At 31.9% G+C, this 20,780-nt stretch overlaps 1 protein-coding gene across 4 annotated transcripts in view; it reads right to left on the bottom strand.

The window, feature by feature from the left end:
- The window catches only part of LOC118196765 (BTB/POZ domain-containing protein 9), a 286,419-nt gene that overhangs the window by 244,138 nt on the left and 21,501 nt on the right, over positions 1-20,780 (bottom strand). For 2 of the 4 annotated variants that reach the window (XM_085817770.1, XM_085817773.1), the window contains exons 1-2: positions 18,218-18,307; positions 9,641-9,840 (exon numbers count right to left, since the gene is read on the bottom strand). In XM_085817770.1, coding sequence (XP_085673896.1) covers positions 9,641-9,819 — 179 coding nt within the window. In that variant the 5' untranslated portion in view covers positions 9,820-9,840; positions 18,218-18,307. Of the gene's footprint in view, positions 1-9,640; positions 9,841-18,217; positions 18,308-20,780 lie in introns of those variants that run through there. The other 2 variants (XM_085817772.1, XM_085817771.1) reach the window with 1 other exon arrangement.

Genomic DNA, 20,780 nt, shown 5'->3' with positions numbered 1-20,780 from the left:
AGGTCAATTTTGGTATCATTCAAATTTAAAGATTTTGCACACACGAATCTTATTCTATGTAGTAAATGTCAGTTTGCAGTATTTCTTGCATCGACAATGTCACTTAAATCTGACAGAGGTTCAAATAAATTAAGAATATATAAATGATATTATAACTTTGAAACAGTTTATTTCTTTTATGTCAATTGCCTCTTCATGAAATGCATAAACAAAATGGCATCTACAAGATAATGCCACATAAGTTTTCTTAAAAGTAATAAAATAAAGTAAAATTTAAATAGTATAACAGTACATTTATGTTACACTAAAATAAATTGAAGCTGATTTCTCAGATCTGCAGATTTTGACAGACAGATCTTATTAAAGCTTATTTTCACTCAAAATAATCTGAACACTTAAAAGCAATTTTTTACTTAAATTTTTATTTTAAATGATCATAATTTTTCTTTCTTTAATGGTTTTAAGATTAAAATACAAATGTTTAGGATGGTATAAGTCCTCATTCAGTGAATTTTAGATTAACAAGACAACAAAGTCATTCTACACATGAGACAGAAGATGCTATGGATCCTATGGAAGATGCTCCATGATCCCAATACATAACTGAATGAATGAATCATAGAAGGATAGTACCTTATTATTTAATTTGAACGTATATTTTTTAGTAAGAATGTATTTAATATGTCGATTTTAGTAATGTATATTGCAAAATGCATTCAGAGAATGGAAAAAAGTTATTTTTATCAATCTCACAGGACAATGATCAAGTGCTTTCAATCTTCCTCAAAGAAGCTTAGGAAGCTTAACAATTATAAAATCTGACTTTTATGCTACAGTTCTTTCAGTAGTTAGAGAGATGGAGGAGATGTTTTCTTCCTACAGCATTGTAAGAAACTCACTACTATACTGTAGAAGTATAGTAGTGAGACAAAAGAATGAAAAACAATAATTTAAATGAGAAATCTACAGCATTTTCTAAAAAACCTAAAAATAACTACTATTACTTATTTTGGAAGGCTATTACATACTTCAGCAAAGGCAGTACATTTCTAGACCTGCATCCATTGAAATAAAAAATGCAAATAATCAAAATATATTATTTTGTATTCGGCATATGGCAGAACACAATACTAAAGAATCTGCATCTAGTATGTATGACTTTCTAATTATGTTTCTTTTAAAAATGAAAGTGACTCTATCATTTAGTGACTCTTAGAGATGATAAAATAAAAATTACACCATCTGGGATAAACTTGCAGATTTAAACAGAAGATGGAAACAGATATTTTTAAATGAAATGGTATTTATGAAATACACTGCTGGACATAAACATGCTATACCAGGAAGGAAAGTAAATTGCAGAATCTTGTTTACTGTACATATATAGTATATTGCAAGGAAGACATAATTAAATTTGCAAGTGGTTTGTGGTACACAATGTGGAGAATTCAGTACACAAAAAAGCCATCTCTGACAGCAAAAACAGTTATAATTCAGTAGGACATCAATTTGAACTGAGCTTGGATGTTAGATACAGGTGCACCATTCTATGCAGCTCCTACACTATCACAGAGTTCATCAGAGTCACTGGTAAGTGGTGACATGCCAGTCTCTCTGCAACCCATGACCAGATGTTCTGAGCATGTAAGATAACTGGAGAACACGTTCGCCAGAACAACAGTCAAACACCATTTTTTGTGTCAAAAAAGGTCAGAACATCACAGGCAGCATGTAAGCATAGATTATCTTGTCAAAAAATGGCTATAATGCAGACCTTGAACAACTAGTGGCCTTAACACATCAGAAATGCGATGGCAGCTGTCCCTGTGACTGGTTATGCAAACAAGATGTGACAGGGGTGTGTACCGAATAGGTTCTCTACTTGCAAGGTGTTCAGTCTGTATGATGATGAAAAAACCAAGCTGGCAACATTCATTTTCTTGGCACATTCAGACATGTTATCCATGTTCATCATGATGCAATATGAAGAACCAGGATTCATCTAATGGGATACTGTGTTGCCACTTCTGTGCCCAGTGTCGTCATTCGTTATGCTCTTGAAAGTGTGTCGATCTATACAGCAGCAATAATGGTTGCCATGCTGGCAGTCTAAGGTGATATACATTGTTGCTTTCTGTGTGGACACTTGTCATCATGCACATGAGCCAAGTTCCTGACTCAATGTGACATGGCTGTACAATCCCACATGGATAAAAGAACAACATATCTGTCCTCTAGGTATTAGTGGTCTTGGTTACTAAAATCTAGCATGATGTTCACTATGGCCCACTTGAACCTATAGATACCATATTAGCCTGACAATTCTGGGATTCTGACTGACACAAGTAGCAGTGTTGCGGTGCGATAATCTGCAGTCCCAATAGGCCACAATCCTGCTGTGATCAAATTCTGGCATATGCTGATGGGAGTTTCTCCATCTTAGATGTAGCATATGACCTTTACACTACAAATGTTCATGTGTGATTTCCAAATGAAAAACCTACAATGAAGTCTCATTTATATACAATGTAGATGACATTATCAACACCTGCTTTGTGTGTATGCATAGAAATGCTAATCATTTGCAAATCCCAGCATGTAGTACTTATCATGCAAATTTTACAGTCTGAACTGATTAACAAAATAGTCTACAGAATTTTGGAAATAAGTTCTTCATTTCTGATGTAATTTTAAGATGTTATTGAATACATGATTACAGCCATGATTAATTAAAGAATTCTTAAAAGAAATTTTAAAATCACTTCGTCCACAGTAGAAGAATCATGAAAATAGATGGGTTTCATCATTTATGTGATAATATATTGGTAAACTTCATACACTTAGTTGTATATTCATCAAGATAGGTTCAGCTATTCATTTTCCCTGAGGTTAATAATAAAAAAGATCATCAAATTGAGACCACAGTTCTGTGGATTTAAAAGTCTTGCAGATTTTTTATCATAAAAGAAAAAGTTATTAGACTAAAATATGCATCATAAAACATTGAAGAAAGCTCAAAAAGAACCATGTAAAAAAACTTTTTTAAGATTTTCAAGTATATGTTTTACAATTTTAGGATGCTCTAGCTTCAGTTCTAGTTTTTTTTTTTTTTTTTTTTTTTTTTTTTTTTTTTTTTTTTAAGCAGGAGTGATGAAAAATGAGCAATGCCTTCACTGGAAATCAAACCACGGACCTCTGGAATATACGCCTAGTGTGCACACCACTACACCACGAAGGCACGCTAAGAAGGTGGGAGAAATACCTTCTACAGTTTCCTTTCCTTACTCTGACTATATGCAGTTATTACCCTCTGGATACACAGCTACATTTTTCTAAAAATTTCAAATATTTTCCTATTAAAATGAAACTTTCATTAAATGGTATCCTTTTAAGTATTCTCTGGATCAGCATCACATTTATCAAGGCAAACACAAAAACTGAAATTTTTTTGATTAAAAAGATCACCAAAGTTTGGCTATGAGCAAAGTTTCATAAAGATTCCTTTTTTTTTAGTTCCTTTATTTATGATGGTCATTTAAATGCTCATTCACATTTATATGCAATGTCGATGACATTATGTAAATGACATTAAATGGCCATCATTATTAAGATGGCCATTTAAATATATCCATTTTTAGTTAATTTTACTATAAGAACGCTCCTTTATTATAATTTCAGGGTGAAACCAGAATTAAATTACATTGTGCTGTAAAGGCTTTCAACATAAAATCAAATTTTAAAAAGCAAAAAACAAAATTACGTCTATTATGTATTTAATAATGAACTTCAAAAATCCTTTTTTTTATCCAGTTCATTAGCAATTTATAATAACAAACAAAACACATAGCAAAACAACTGGGTTGCCAGTTCAGACTATAAGATGTAAAGTGATTACACTAAAAAAAATTTTCTCTTCTAAAATCTGTTGTGTGAACACTTTTTATACCCTAGAAAATACATTACATTTAATTATATTTATGTATGCATGCATATCTAAACCAAAGACGTATCATATATACTTGTATAGATATTCTTTGTATATTTGTACATATATTCTTTTATTTAATAAACATATAGTATGTGTTTGAAACTATATATTCTTTTATTTAATAAACATATACGTGTTTGAAAACTATATATTCTTTTATTTAATAAGCATATATGTGTTTGGGACTATATATTCTTTTATTTAAGAAACATATAGGTGTTTGAGACTAATTGATCATGTAAAGAATTCAGTAAAAATGGAACTTTCAAAGATGATACATACATTTACCTAGGTTAACAGAAAAACAAGATAAAATCATGCACCAATTAGATACCAGCTGGCGAAGCAGAAAGGCATCATGTTCTACTGAAATTTAAAGTAGGTGATATATGAGAATATATATTATTTTTTGTTTGATGTACGTATGTTCTATAAGTTCTTTTTTCCCCCAGAAATAAATTAAAAGAAAGAAAGAAAAACAATATTTTGAAATATTCTGTTATTATTTGGCTTTTTTTATTTTATTCAAAATTTAACTTCTCAACATGGATAATAGAGGTACTTCCTTATTCCTTCAGCATGGATAATAGGGACACATGGTACTTCCTTATTATTACAGCCCAAATTCAAAAGCTATCAAAATCTCTTTTATTAATGAATTGTTGTGAATTAAGATGCCTGCTGTGTGATGTCATTATGGTGAACTATGAACTCACATGCCAAATGGCTCAAGAACACTGAAGGAGAAACTCGCATGCTGGATTTTGAAATTTTATTTAGGCATTTTATGTATTCGTTAACTTTATACATGTTTCGTTCTTACTAAACATGTTTTGAGCAAATATGTACTGATCATTTGTATTAATGTCTCTTGAAGGATTGTAAATAAAAGAAGGTTTATACTTTAGACAATTTAAACCAACATTCCATGTTTGACACCATAACTTGCCATTTCATTTTGAGTCTGTGCTGAATAAATCCAAAGTAGTGCATTTCATTACTTCTGAACACAAGCAGAAAGGAAGATGGCAAACTTTTTATAGAACAAGCATCGAAAGTCATGTGCCTTGCTACATCATCGGTCTCTCTTTTGGCACTGTTGTAGTGGCCCAGTTATTGCATGAGAAATAATTATTTTTTATTTCATATATTTGTTCATGTGTTTAATTATTTTATAAAATTAACTTTAATATTTTGTTAATATTCATATTTAAATTTCTTTATGCTGAATGGCAACTAGTTCTAGTTCTGATTCATGATTGCTAGGTTTTGGTTTCAAAACGTTGCTCGTAGTGTCGCATTTTGATAGCTGGAAAATAAAATGCAATAACTTAGCTATTTGTTTATAATTCATGCTGTTCCTAGTCATAAATTAATTTTAAACATTAGTAGCCAAGGCTGCACTGTCTAGGAAATGTGCATATAAAATAATTGTTTTGATTTAAGCATGACGATTTTATATACACATTTTGTAATAATTCTGTTAACTTCTTATTCATTAGAAACCTATACTATTCTAATTTTGTTTTAGAGGGTAATTTTTCCACATGTTAGAGTGAGCACATCAAACCCCGTTTACTTTCCATCACACATTCTAGTATTTTGTGCATACAATAAGATTTTCTAGTTTATAACCTTTCTACTTATTAAAGCATATTACATTGTCAGAAATGAAAAAATGATCAATATTTAAAAGAAAACTAATGTCAAAGATTAACCAAAAGAAAAGGTAGGGAAGGTATAGATAAGATTCATTGCGAAATTAGATCAAATATAAGCAATAGTGAAGATTTCACTACCTGGTTGAAAGAATTTGAAATAAATACAAACAAATGTTGGATACTTTGCAAAAATATCCATGTGAGATATTGCTTAGTAAGTGGTAAATAAGATGAAGAAAGAAATATGTGATAAACATGAGCCCAAAATGCTGTCTTTACATAAAACTATGCATATGAGAAAAATATTTACACCAATTACATATGTAAATAGAAGTCAGGACTTTTTATTGCAGTCTACATGAAAAAGATGTTCTAATAACCAATGCAGAATTTTATTCAAAGTGAACTTTACCAATTTCGATTCGTATACATTTTAATGTGTTAAATTTCACATTTAATAACTGCTCCCTCTTACATGTACTGTCTACAAGAAATACTCATCAAACTGAATGAATTTATCTTATTCACAATGAATATATTCAATGTATTCACATATTAACTTTTACTGTTAATAATGGATATAATTAGATCATACACAATATGTATTATGAATCTTACACTTTAAAATTCAAAAGAATGCAAGCACTGAAATAAGAAAGCACTAGATTAATTGTAACACTTCCAGTCCAAAAAATTATACACTTGAATTCCCTTAATCCACAGATGTTGGTAAATGCATAATATTCGAGGCTAATTGTAGCTTGAGTCATTTTTCTCTATGTAAAGAGTGATAATACATTGTGAACATCAATCCAAATATTAATGCGTGATATAAATCGCAAAGAAATTTCAGCGATTGTGTGATAAAAATCGTGAAATTGAAATGTCAGTGATTAATTAAACTCATAAAACGAAAGCACTATGAGATTTTCTACGCCATACATTTATAACTCCAAAACAAATACAAATTAAAATGTAAACAACATACGCTCACAGGCTCAAAGATTTAGCATCACAAGAGCAATAGAAGCTCATTGGTCAATTTTCGAAACCCCTCCCTCAGTGGCTACGCTGATGTGCACTTGTGAAATATGCGTCCGGATAATAGATCATTCTGGATAATGGACGTCCGGATTACGGACTTTGTACTGTATTATTGCAGCCACCTTAACAGCAGTCAGAAAATTGTCAGCATGCACAAATTCTAGCTACGATGCACCTAAGCATTTCTTCAGGCAACCATACTGATAACAATCTTCCAGTCAAATAATGTCACCATTTTCATATGCATTCTACTATATTCCAAATTAAAATTTTAAATATCCTCTTATGGAATTTATCAGCAATGGAAAAAACATCTTTAAAATATCTGCAGAAATGCAGTACAGTCAAAAGTCGTTAATCCGGACTCGTCGAGACTTCGGCGATTCCGGATTATCAATTTTTCCGGATTATAGATCATCAGTTTAAATCTGGTAAGATGGCATGCAGAATTTACAAAATTAAAAATATTAAACCGTAATTTATGAAATAAAGAACAGTTATGATCTAAAGGGTATCAAAATTTACAAAAAGAAAAAGCTTAATATTTATTTGTTTACTATATTAAACATTTCTTTCAATGTAAGTTGTTTAAGTTGCTTCGTTTCATGTGATAATACTTTCTCTTTAATTCTATTAAACAGACATAATTTCTTGTTCAATTACAAAGTTCCGCTGTTCAAGTCCTATAATTGCTGTGTCGAGAATACCGACTAATTTGTCAATCGAAATTTTTTCGTTTTCAATAACCTCTCTCACTTTCTTCACTATCGGAAGCAAATTATAATGACGAGGAACTTGTTTTAAATCATATCAAAGACAGAGTACATCGAGATGAAATACTACATTTAGTAAGGAATTATAAGCCAAATAAAATAAAAACATCTGCCCTGAAGATAAGGATAGTGCTGACAGATCAACTTCCAATTCATTGCGCGCCGCGGCGTTCCCCCCGCCGAGCAGCGTGAAATTTATAAACAGATTTCGGATTTCGAAACATACTTTCGCTTTAGATCCTTTACATATTAGCAAATATATATCGGAAATTCTATTTGATATAATCGAAAGTTCAAGCTTACTTTTATAAAATTGCTCTAACAGTCTGCAAAAAATAATAAGCCGGATCCAATTAGAAGATAAAGGAACAACGCAATCTGCAACATTAACTGATTTAGATAATTTTAGCTTAGCTTAATACTGTCCGTTATACATTAAACGCACATGCGTAAACGTTTTATGCGCACGTGCATATTCGCAGCCGTAAAGGTCTTATGCGCACACGTAAACGCTTATGCGCATGCGCAGAAAGTTTGTAGCTTTGTTGTCCGGATTATAGATCATTCCGGATTACGGGTGTCCGACTTAACGACTTTTGACTGTATTTTGTTGCAAAATCACTGAAGGAAATAAGGAAGAGATGCATTCAATAAGTAGGCACTGTTTAAGCAGTGCCGAAGCTATATGCAGTGCGAGGTTTGTGTAAAATTATCCGATTTTTTTTTTTTAAACAGATCCTTGTGTGCATGGGGAAAAGAACAGAGCAAAAAATTACAGAACGATTTCATGAAAAATTTAAGCATTTTATTTATTTATTATTTTTTCGGATCATGTAATCCTTATTTAATAATTAAAATCTTTTTTTTTTTTTTTTTTTTTTTTTTTTTGGATATGTGGATAATGTTTGCTGACTTAACAACAAATAGATATAGTCTGAAAAGTTTTATAAAAAAGTCACAAAAATCCTTAATGTAAAGCAGATAAGTAACTTTTACCTTTTGATCTATAATAATCACCAAATTGTGCCAAGGCGGTTGCGCTAATACGGAAGTACCCTTTAATGATATTCATGAAAAAACCCACAAATGTAAAGACTGTTTTATTAAATATAAAATAAACACATAGACAAATACAGAAATAAGAATGCACATATTAATTCCAGTTGACAGTTATATAGGGATTCATTTTAAGTTGAAGTTAATAGAACCCTTCCAATATGAAATTTCAAAAGTAATAACTATAAAATAACCAAATAGCTGTCTAGGAAAAAAAAAGATGTAAATCCTCTGAATTAGCATCTGCTGTGTAATCTTGCATTCATTGTAGCTCCATTTTTGAGTTTCAACAGCAGTAAAATTCAGTTTTATTTTATTGTTTTTTGAATAAAAGCTTTCAGAATAGATATCTTTGTCTTGGGAGAATTTAAGAAGTGTTACCCATCATTAAAAAAAAAATTAACAATTCATTTAGAAAAGAAATTGAAAAATTACATGATCAATGTTCATTATCTTCATTTATTTAGCATTACATTACTGTATGCTACTAGTTAGGTGAAATAAACAGATTTCCACATTTGGCACTTTGGAACAGAACTGTGGCTGTTAACTGAAAAGTGTAGAATTACTTAAATAGATTTAATGGAAATGCAAGATAATTATATTTCAATTTTGCTGCAGAAATTATTATATTTGCAGGTTGAAACAACTTATAAAAGTGACTTCTAAAGAAACTATTATAAAGCAAAAATGATATTAAACAAAGCAAAAATGATATTAAACATTAAAGTTTTGAATTCAGTGTCTTTTAAATTGCATTAAAGAATATTCACATTTTTTGCAGCTTTGAAGAATGGCCTGCTCACTTTATTAGCTGGAATTCAAAATCATTTGGAATTTAAACTTTCAATCATTTCAAATTTATATATATAATTCATATTAAAAAAATGATGAAATGAATTTTATGACACTTTTTATATCTTACAAAATTTTAATGCTTTAAAATCATTGAGAGAAATACAAGACATTTCTCTTCCTGATTTAGTCATTACAGAAAACGGGATATATAGTTAGGCTGCTTTACTAAACTATTGATTCGATAAAACAACAAATGGAAAAGTTATGCAGTACAAGAAAAGCGTAATTATCTTTTATACAAATCTATTCATATATCCTACCTTGCTCGAAGGATCAGTCTGTGTGCATAGACTGGAACTTCTTCACGACCAACAATGAAAACAATATCTGCAGTGTCTCGATCTTCTACTAGCCTCTGTAAATCATCCAAAAGTTTTGGTACACCAGCAAAAGTTTTGTCAGCAAAATGGATGCCAGAAGGGCTCACTCTGGTTCCCATTTTAATAAATTACAGTGAATACTGGAAATTGAAAGATTAGAATTAATTTTAAATTAAAAAAATAGTTTTCCATAAATTCAGTTACTATAGACATTTTATGAGAAAAAATTTACACACATCTATATTCTGACTAAAATTATAGTTTGGTAACTTATAAAATAGAATATCTAAAAATAGCTGCCCGGACGTTCCAAGAAAAAAAATAACATATGATGAGAAAAAAAACAACATATGGCGAGAAACATATGATGTTCCGAGGGGAAAAAAAAAAAAAAAAGGATTAAATTATCAAAATTGGTTTGAAGAATCGACAGTCAATTTCTTAACAGCAATTCGTTTCATTTCTACTTGGTGTTTAAAATTAACTTCCACTGAAATTTGTCAGTATCAACTTGATATGAACTTTTGTTGATTGGAACAGAAAGAAAGATTGCGACCATGCATTAATATCTAGAATGTCAGTTAAAATAAGTGGCACTATATTTCACGACAAGCTAACCTGAGAACACATACAAGGCTAGAACGAAATTTTCACGGCTTTTCACTCTGTTCTTCACGTTATCCATACGCACCAAACCGCCCGCGGAAATTCAATTGCTGCAATTTGCTACAGATTTGGCGACTCCTTGCCAAATCCAGCGTATTTTTAAGTAACAATCTTTTTATACAATGAAGCTGCAGTTGATATTGTTAGTTCATTGTAGTGTAAAATGTAAGGCATTTTATTGTCTTAATTCATACGAAGTTTTTCACTATAATCTAAATATGACGCATACGAATTTGATGATATTTAAAACCCGAATCATCATTTAAAACTTGAAACAGAAGAGCTAACAATGTATTCCTGTGTATTGTAGTTTGAGTTATTTTTTTTTCCCAAGACCATTCGCTTAGTTAAAAGTAAAATATATAAATTTAGAAAATCTGGTAGAAGTTATTTTCTCAACAGTGAACCAGAAAAAAATGCCGATTTTTATTTTATAAAGATGTTAATTTGATTTTAATTTCCAATTATTTAAAAACTCTGACTACATTTTGTAGCAGACATCAATAAAAATTATATATCCTGTATTGTCTCCTAAGACACATACTCTTCCAGTCATGCCCAGACAATCACTCTCCTACAGTATGTCTTATTCTTTCTTTTTTTTTTTTTTTTTTTTTTTTTTTTACTGTTTAAAATCAAAAATAAAATAAATAAAAATACTGAAAACTGAGATCTTCAGATTACAGTCTAACGACTAAAGAGTTTACCAATAAAAAATTTCAAGATATTAGAAAAATATTAAAAACTTTAAAATTGTAAAACAAACATAAAAATTAAGAAGTAAATGATCTTATACCAATTAACTTGTACAAATCAGTTAAAAATATAACATTAGAAATGTCTTTTGTTAGTTATAACAAAGTGCAAACGTTCATATGAACTAAAAAATTATTTAAAAAATTAAACTGTAATGTAATGACTGCAAGTTCTGCATTGGAGTATCTCAGTGTATTATATAAAAGAAGTCCTTTGCCTTTATAAAGTCTCCACGAAGATATCTCATCCTTTAGGTAGAAATCCTTGTTCCTTCTACCATAGTTAACTTAATTCATCAGTACTTCCATATTGGTTAAGTTAGGTGATTTGAATACGGCAAAGCACACAAGAGCTGACTAAGGAGTAAGACACATTCGTGGAGGACTTTCTAAAAGAAATGGGCTCGTATTCACATTATACATGGGAAAAACCACGAAAACTGACCATGAACCCAGCCCGTTCGCTTGGGTTCAAACAATGTCAAACTACCAGTATTCAGCAATCTTAAACATCTGGCTACTGGTGGGACACTTTCATATTATAATTTCTAATGGATGTTAACTTGTATTTATAATGTTATTTGTAACTGTTTATAGTTCTGCCTTTTATTAATTTGTGGCCTTGAAAACGCTCTTGTATTTTTAATTTGTGGCCCTGAAAAGGGCCTTTTTTTAACTGAGGTATTCAATCCCACTAAGATTATCGTTTGAAGAATCTGAGCTATCTGACTCATCAATATTAAATTGTATGCACTCAACGGTGTTCTTCACCAGACAATTTAATTTCCACATTTTCTCTTCCTCTTCTATTACATGCCTCACGCATTTAGCCCATTGCATAGGAGTCACAAAATCAATTCCTTTCTCAATCAATTTATGGACTTTGTCCTTTTTAAAAGTTCTGTTTGTGCATGCTACATATCCTTTCACACTACTCCATATGAGTTCAATAGGGTTCAGGCTGCAATGATATGGTGGTAAACGCAGCACAGTATATCCAGCTTCAGCATCTATACAATGTCATGCAAATTTTTTTCGAAACTTAGAAACGAGAACTAAAAGTTCTACTTTTAACATATCAGCTTCCCAAGGAATATTTTTTTCTGTCAACCAGAGTTAAATGTCTGCTTTCCTTGTACTTGAAGAAGAAATGTTTTCAGACTAAACGCTGTGATAAGACGCATTACCTAACACAATTACACTGTTCGGTTGCAAGTTATGTAATTTTTTTTCAAACCAGCTTTCATAATATTCTGAATTTATTTCCCCGTGGTAATCTCCTTTCTTTTTCTTAGCTTTGAATATATCACATGCTTCAGGAATAAATCCGTTTTTATTACCAGCATGAACAACTATACACCATGAGCCTTTTCCTGAGGGAGCAATTAAACCTGTTGGAAGACTGCTCAAAAAAGCTCTCTTTATAGTTGCATCCTCCCCAATTTTGGTTTTAGAATGCCCAAAACTTACCCAAGTTTCATTGGTGTAAAAATTGTCCTGGCCTGTGAACGATATTTTTGTATATCTCTTAGATATTTATGCCTCCAGCATTGAATATCGTCCTTGTTCAATCAAAACTGACTAGCGTTTTCGTTTTTTGTACGCAAATTCTAATTCATCATTTGTCCAACTGTACGAATGGACATATTTGGCAAATCAGCTTCATCATTTATAACTTTAGCCACTTTTTGCACAGTGGGAATTTCATTCCGTAAAAAGAAACCATGAACTTAATATTGTTGCTAAAGTTAACTCATCATATTGTTTGATTTGGGTTTGCATACCAACTTTCAGAGGTCATTTCTTACCTGGAGTCGGATTGGATTGTTTAATTATGGCAAAGCACACGAGGGCTATCTGCCTAAAGACAGGGATGCCTTCGTGGAGGACTTTTTTAGGAAAACTGGCTCATATACACGTTACACATGGGGAAAACCACGAAAACGCCCATGTAGCCAGCCCGTTCGCGGGATTCGAATCTCGGACCGAACTACCAGTGTTTAGCGTCTTTACTGCTCGGCCGCTGGTGGGCCGCACCTGGAGTCGAAAATCTGCCATTTTCTTTCAATTCGGATTTTATGCGATTTATGCTTGTTACAGAAACGCCAGTTAAATCAACAGCAAAGTAACAATATTTTTATCAGATTTATTAGGAAAATGCTCCCTTAATTCAACAAAAACATTCATAAAGATAACCTTAGCGGAACTGTGCAGTGGTTTTCCAGCTTTGGCTGAAAATTAAACACATATGTCGAAGATGATGCAGATGCCATGACAATAGCTGTTTTTCTCCTCACGGTCAGTGGATGAATGTTTTAATTGCTTTTCTCATTGAGATTGGTTTGAAGTTGGGGTTGCTGGAATTTCCAGTTTCACCAATAATGCCAAAAAACTAGGGATGTCTTCCTGCTGGTCATCGAATAATTGACATGATTTAGAAATTTTTAATTAAAAAGCTGAACGCAAAGTAATTTATCGTTTCACACATTTTTTTTTCTTTACGTTCTCTTTGTTCAGCAGTACTCATATTTCACATCGTAATTTTTACAATATTACTTCTTGAAACGGTAGAACTATATTCTTCGGTGGACGGATACACTTTCTACTATATCCAGTGTTCTCATATTAGGTTGACCTGTAGTATAGCAATATAGTTAAAGTTGACGAAAATCTGGGTAAAAATATATTTACGGCAAAAAGTGGCGATTTTTGGTAGTACATGGATACCGAGATTGTGTAATTCTTTGACTTGTTATTTTAGCTCGTGTAGCAGTGATTTTTTCTGCCAAAAATCACCGCTACACGAGCTAAAAATCGCCAAAAATCACCGCTACACAAAGCCAAAATAACAAGACAAAGAATTGCACAAACTTGGTATCCATGAACACCTATTGCCACTAAAAAAATCCTAGAACTGCACAAACTTGGCATTGCGCACTCCCTTGACTTTATCCATGTACACGTCGACCTATTTTTACTTAAAACATCAGATAATTGCACAAACTAGGCGTAGTGCACTCCCTTGTACACAACGAACTATTTTCACTTAAAAAGTCAAAGGAGCAGCCAATAAAAAAATATATAATCTCAATGAACCACATTTTAAATCAAACTATGAAATAACATAAAAAAGGAAATTTATGTTTACACTACACAAAGGAAATATCCACTTACCTTATTTATGAATTAACACATCTTCAGTCAAACAAAATTCCTTAACAGCATCCAAAAACTTCCTAAAACTATCTGAACTAGAATTTGTATACTGGCATCACCACATAAATTCACAAAATAACAGTCAAAAATATCCTCTGTAGTGCTGTGTCATCTGACCATATGCATTTCCTTCCTACAAACAGGCCACTTAATAATGGCTACTAAGTAAACCGTCATTTACACACCAGTCAAGTAATGCTGTTTTCCCCTTTCTGTCCGAATTGTACAGAAACTTCAAATTAATCTTACCACATTTAACCATTTTACCATCTAAATCAGAAAACAAGCAATGTACTTCCTAACCAACACACACAACAAGCCCTCAGAATTTCACCCCAATCATGCAACCAATTACATCATAATAGGGTGTCCATAACATTCAACTACTCAGGCTACCATAAATAAACCACCAATTGGCAATAAATGAAACAACTTGGCGATAAAGAAAACAACAATTCCGCAATAATACAAGGAGTACCCTTCTCTCTACTCTAACCAAAATCTATTTTCGCTTCGAAAAAACAACATTGGTTGAATCATTCCACCCCAGTGGTTGTGTGGCATAAATTGTGGAGAAACAAAACAATGTTTCTTAATTGCTGTGCCTAACTGCTCTATCAAAACTTTGCTTAAAGTTTTTGAAGAAAATATTATTAATAGAATTATAATATACTCAGATTGTTGGAAAAGATGTAACACTGAAAAATACAGAGGCCATATTTGAACATTTCTGCATTAACCATAAATACGAGGGCATTTCGAAAAGTAAAGATATACCGTACGCCAGAGGAAAAGAAAAGTTTTGGTGAGCAAGTTGGCAACACAGGTGTTAACCTTGAACCGTTAGCTTTCTCCTCACGGTCGATCGGCATTTCAACGTTGATTCTGGTTGGAGTAGGTCATGTTTAAAATGGCTGCGCCAATTCAGAATCCCACCAAATGCGAAGTATGCTCCATCATACATTTTCTTCATGGAAAAGGTCAGCGACCAGCGGATATTCACAAAGAAATTGTTTCTATTTATGGGAACATTATGAATTGACAAAATGTAACGAAATGGTGTCGTCATTTCTCTGAAGGTAGGACCGATGTTCATGACGAACAAAGAACAGGTTGGCCATCTGTGATCTCCGATGCCCTTCTTCAGAGAATAGAGGAAGCAATCCGTGCGAATAGACGTCTCAAATTGAAAGAATTGCATCAGATCATACCGGAAGTGTCAATGACAACTCTTTATGAAGTTGTGACTGTCAAGTTAGGGTACAGGAAATAGTGTGCGCGCTGAGTTCCAAAAGGCGGCAACCTTCTATGACTGTAGGGTACAAAAGCTTGTGCACTGACTTAACAAATGTTTGGATAACGGGGGTGATTATGTCGAAAAATAATAAATAATCCAGTTAATAAGATGTAACTGACGTTTTCTAAATAAATGTTTTTTTTAAGGACTGCGTGCCATTGTATCTTTACTTTACAAAATGCCCTCATATAATTTTGTAGATCCCGATACAGGTTAAGGTTTTATAAGGCAGGGCGAAATGGCAAAATAAACATCAACATGGCATTGACCATAACTAATTAGGTTCTTAATTTAATTGAGTTTATGTGGTGGCAGCAGCGTCCTAAAATGTGTTTCCAGACATTATAAATGATATCCGCAGTTTCATACCTTTGCATTAATCTTAATTTGCTAAACTAATTTTTACCCTAATTTCTTTGGCAAGTTGTTTTTAATTTACACAAAAAATTTTTAATTTTATGAATATCTATTGTGTTATTATTTCCTTGAATTTTTCTTCAGCTTAAGAGTATCGTAAACATTTTATTGATTATTTTTCTGCTTTGGATTTCTCACCAAATTGACAGCACTTGGCGATATCTGAATCTAGTCCCGATAGCGGAACAACACCATCCTGATAGCAAAACAGTACCATTGCCTGGCCCTTCAGAGGAGGCAATGGTAGCTGCTTGTTAGATGCATCCATGATAAAATGACCACTGCTTCTGGCCTAATATAGCCAAAGCCTAATATGCCTAGTACCTGCCATAAAAATGCAAATGAAATGAAGAGGATTCATCATTTAATGATATCACTTCATAGCAGTTAGAAATGAACATTTACCAGTACAGAAAGAGTTTTATTAATTTTATTATATTTTGCCTTTAAGTGCAAATAAATAAGAACTAAATACTTACATGCAAAGATTATTTAATACTACTATTTCCACTAGAATGTAACTCATTATTTGCTTTAAGCTTTAAAAGGATACACACACACACACACACAAACACACACACAAAAAAAAAACTGTGAATGCTGATTTTAAAAAAGAACATTACTGCAATACAATGAAATATATTCAACACATTTTCAAATTCTTGAATTAAATTTTCAAAAGTGCTCAGATCCACAATGTTATACATTCACTCCCTCCTCTGCCTATTTTATACAAAATAACTAAAAATTCAAAACGCAAATTTATATTTAAAGCTAACAAACTGTAATGAAATTATTGGGTTTGATCTTTGATTACAAAAAAACCATGATTATCAAACAAAAATCCCATTACTCATTATCAAGATCCAATCTGTCAAATGATTGCCATGAAATTGATTGTTAGAAATGTATTATGTATATAAGATTACTTCATCCGTTGTAATTTAGTTAATGCATTGGTCAAAGAAATAAAACATATTATTTCAAAGGATGTGCTTTTTTATTCAAAACACTTTGGTTTATTAGCTTCTCTTGATATGTAGTCCCAGCTGGATGAATATAAATTTATTCAATCGACTCGCATTATGGCTGTCGTTTTCCAGATTACATATCTTAAATTATATAGCAGCAAAGAAATTATCATTATTAAATAGAAATCACATTACTCATAACCAAATACAAAAACCTAAGTTTTATAAAAATTCAAAATTAATTCTACTTTAAACATAAATCATGTTGTAAAAGTTCATTCCAAAGTCCTCTCACTTTAGAGATGAACTCTGAAGCAACACTGCAAACAAAGCACTCACAGTTAATCTGTAATGTAATCACCATCAATATCTACAACTGTTTTCTATTCAGAAACCAGACTGTTGGTATAATTTTTGAAAAATCTAAAAGCTAATGGATACAATGCTACATATTATCCAAAGTTTTCAATTTTTAATCTACTAAGAAATGAATATTGTATTGAATGAAACAAATCTAATATGAAACAACTATGTTTCAATAAAGAATAAGCCAAGATCTAACTAAATTTGCTGAATTTTGTTACGTATGTTTTGAAGAATAAGGTTATATCTTATCACAAAATAGTACGATACATTTTCTTTAGGTTGCTTTAGACAGCCTTATGATAAATTTTAGATGCTGACAAGTGAATCAAAAAACATCATTGAAGCATCTATAATGCTTTACAAGACTTTATCCAAGATTATAAAATAATTCTTTCTATAAATATCAGTCATATTTTGTTATTTCTTTCAGAGATCACAAGCTACTTATCACTGCCACTTGAGAATAGAAACCTCTTAAAACACTCCTTATAATCACAATATCCAAGAAAGGACAATTTTGACATCTAAACAGAATTAAAAAACAAATGACTATGTATTGCAGTTTAGAATTCTTAGGATTAATAATACATGCGTTTTGAAATTAAAATTTAAAAATTCTTACAAAATACCAGTAGCTTAATCTTATGAAAACTAAAACTGATAATAATAAATATCCATATAATTTAAAGAAAAGAACACATTTCTCAAAAAAATGAATGAATATTATACGTCAAAGTGAAAAATCCTTAGCATAAATGACATAGAATTCTAAAAATTCCTTTTTTTTGTACACACACCGTAAAAAACTATTATGAATATCAACACTCACATAGTAAATTTGTGATAATACTGTTTAATTTGACACAATAAGAGGTGTGACTTGCCGGCAGTAAACATAAACAAGCGATGCGTATCAACAGTTACAGTTAAATGAAAGAAGAGAAGCAAATCAAAATTTTTGTAAAGGCTTATACGAAGTAATGTAAAATACTGGACTGCATACATTCCTAAATATTACCCACATCAGAGAAGGTACTAACTATAAGCACTTATTTATAAATTTCCTACAGCTGTTCCGTAAATTTGGGGGGGGGGTTACATATCTTCAGTTTTTAAACCAAAGATTCAAGAAAAAAAGAAGAAATGTTCTCGATCTTTCGAAAGCAGTTTCCAGTAAAGTTTAAACTTCATACCTGGGTATACAGTATTGCTATAATATCAACAATACCAACACTTTAAATATCATAGTTACAACTCGAACATAATCTATAATTCATATGACTTGTCGCGGACTCAGACATTAGAATTTAAATATATTCTGTTTAAAATATAAATACCTAACTGATTTCGTGAATATAAAGAATACTTTCCTAATCTACTGCACATTTTAATATAGCTTTTCCTACATTCTGTTCACCATGCAGACAATAATCCAAATGATACTCAGTGTTCCGTACTTGTAACTTTATCGTTTGGCTGACAGACCACTTTTTCCGTAGCATTTTTGTTATTGTGAATTTATTATGTTAATCTGTTAGATCTGGCAACAAGAAGTAATGTAAAGTTTTGTCTCTGATAATTGGCAACTGATATATTCTACTACTGCGAAGAAGAACGCTCGCACCAAAATCTTAACAAGTTAGAAGAATTACTGGAAACATCGGTGAAGCCTTTAATAAAAAAAAGAAACGGTTGCTGGCATCTTCATTGATATTGAAAAAGCGTTTGATAAGGTTTAGCACCCAGGCCTCCTTATCAAACTTCTTGAAAATAAATTTTCACCTGGATTAATCCCCCTAATTTCTAGTTTTTTGGAAGAGAGAATTTTTCAAGTTCGTATTAAGAACGAGTCATTTAATGTTTCACCTTTTCTTTTTAACATCTACATAAATTATCTTCTCAGCCACAAAAGATGCCATTATCGCCTGCTATGCAGACGAAACTGCAATTCTCAGCAAATCCATCAATCCGCAAAGAGCCATCCAAAACTTTCAAAATGCAATAGACTATATCTTCCCATGGTTTAACGTTTGGAATTCCAGAAGACATCTCAAGAATATCACAATTAATAATATTTCCATCCCAAATGAAAAATGTGTTAAATATTTAGGCGTTTATCTCGATCAAAAACTATCCTTAAAAAAATCACACCGAAAATATCTGTAAAAAAAAAGGCAATATTCAGTATCTGTGCACTCATAGGGAGAAATTCTAAACTTAGTCTCTCTACGAAAAGAGTTATTTATCTACAAACTTATCCGCTCGATTTTACTGTATGCTTCTCCAGCGTGGGCTGCAACTGCAAGAACTCACCGCGAAAAAATACAAAGTATTCAAAACAAGGCCATCCGAATAATTACAAATGCGCCTTGGTTCGTACAAAAAATCACTCTTCACATTGACTTAAAAATTGAATCCACGGATTCTGAAATTCTAAAAGCTTCTCATAACTTTTTTATGAAATGTGACAGTCATCCTAAGAATATCATCAAAAAACTAGGAAATTATGATTTGACAAATGAACAACGCCACAAGAGGCCCCGCACTTTTCACCATAATAGTCGGTGGTAATGTATATATTTTCGTTTTCTTTTTATTTAGCCAAGATTTTACTTCATTTTCTTTAATTATAGCTTTACTTATCAAATTACAAAGCGCTATGGACTTTGCTCTTGCTAAAGCAGGTAGATTTTGTGTGTAAATCGATTTTACTCTTGGGAAACGTTTCAATGTACTGCAAATTGTGTTTTCATCATTTTATTTACCAATTATTGCTTATCAGAAGAATAATTTTTATGAAATTTTAAAAAGGCCTTACAATACATCCTGCAAGAGATAGCGCCACACGAGCGCCTCATTTGCTCAAAGTTTACTTATTCTATGGACGGCGGCACAAGAGCCTCCGTTGCTACTAATCTCTGAGTTCTAGCACAGCATGTGCACAAGTATTTCCATATTATTGGATACAACTTGCTCGATTCTTCACGCATTTAAAAGTTAAGTATAATATATTGGTAAAGGCCGTTAATGGCCGATTGCCTCTTACTAAGTGACAAGACATAGACATAGACACACGCAAAATGTACTCGCTGGAATAACTGTTTTTGTTCTCGCTAAGAATAAAGAATTGATTATTATCGTTAATTACGCATCTTATTTCTTACTACGTTAAACGACGTACGCTACCATCGCACACTCAGCGTCAATTTACTTATGTTTACAACCGAGTCATTTTAAAATGTCGTTCTCTCAAAGACTTATTTTTAGTATGCAAAGCTTAAGATTTAATACACAAATGTTTCACTCGTTTTTTCTCAAAATGCACATTCTGTGTTCTATTCTTGCTGTCAGCCAGGTGGCGGGCCATTCTACCTCCTTGATTCATTCATCTT

The sequence above is a fragment of the Stegodyphus dumicola genome, chromosome 5 (genome assembly GCF_044657685.1).
Source record: "Stegodyphus dumicola isolate Sdum_Otavi_A_Nest chromosome 5, ASM4465768v1".
NCBI lineage: Eukaryota > Metazoa > Arthropoda > Arachnida > Araneae > Eresidae > Stegodyphus > Stegodyphus dumicola.
This window is presented reverse-complemented; position numbering and strand designations above follow the sequence as displayed.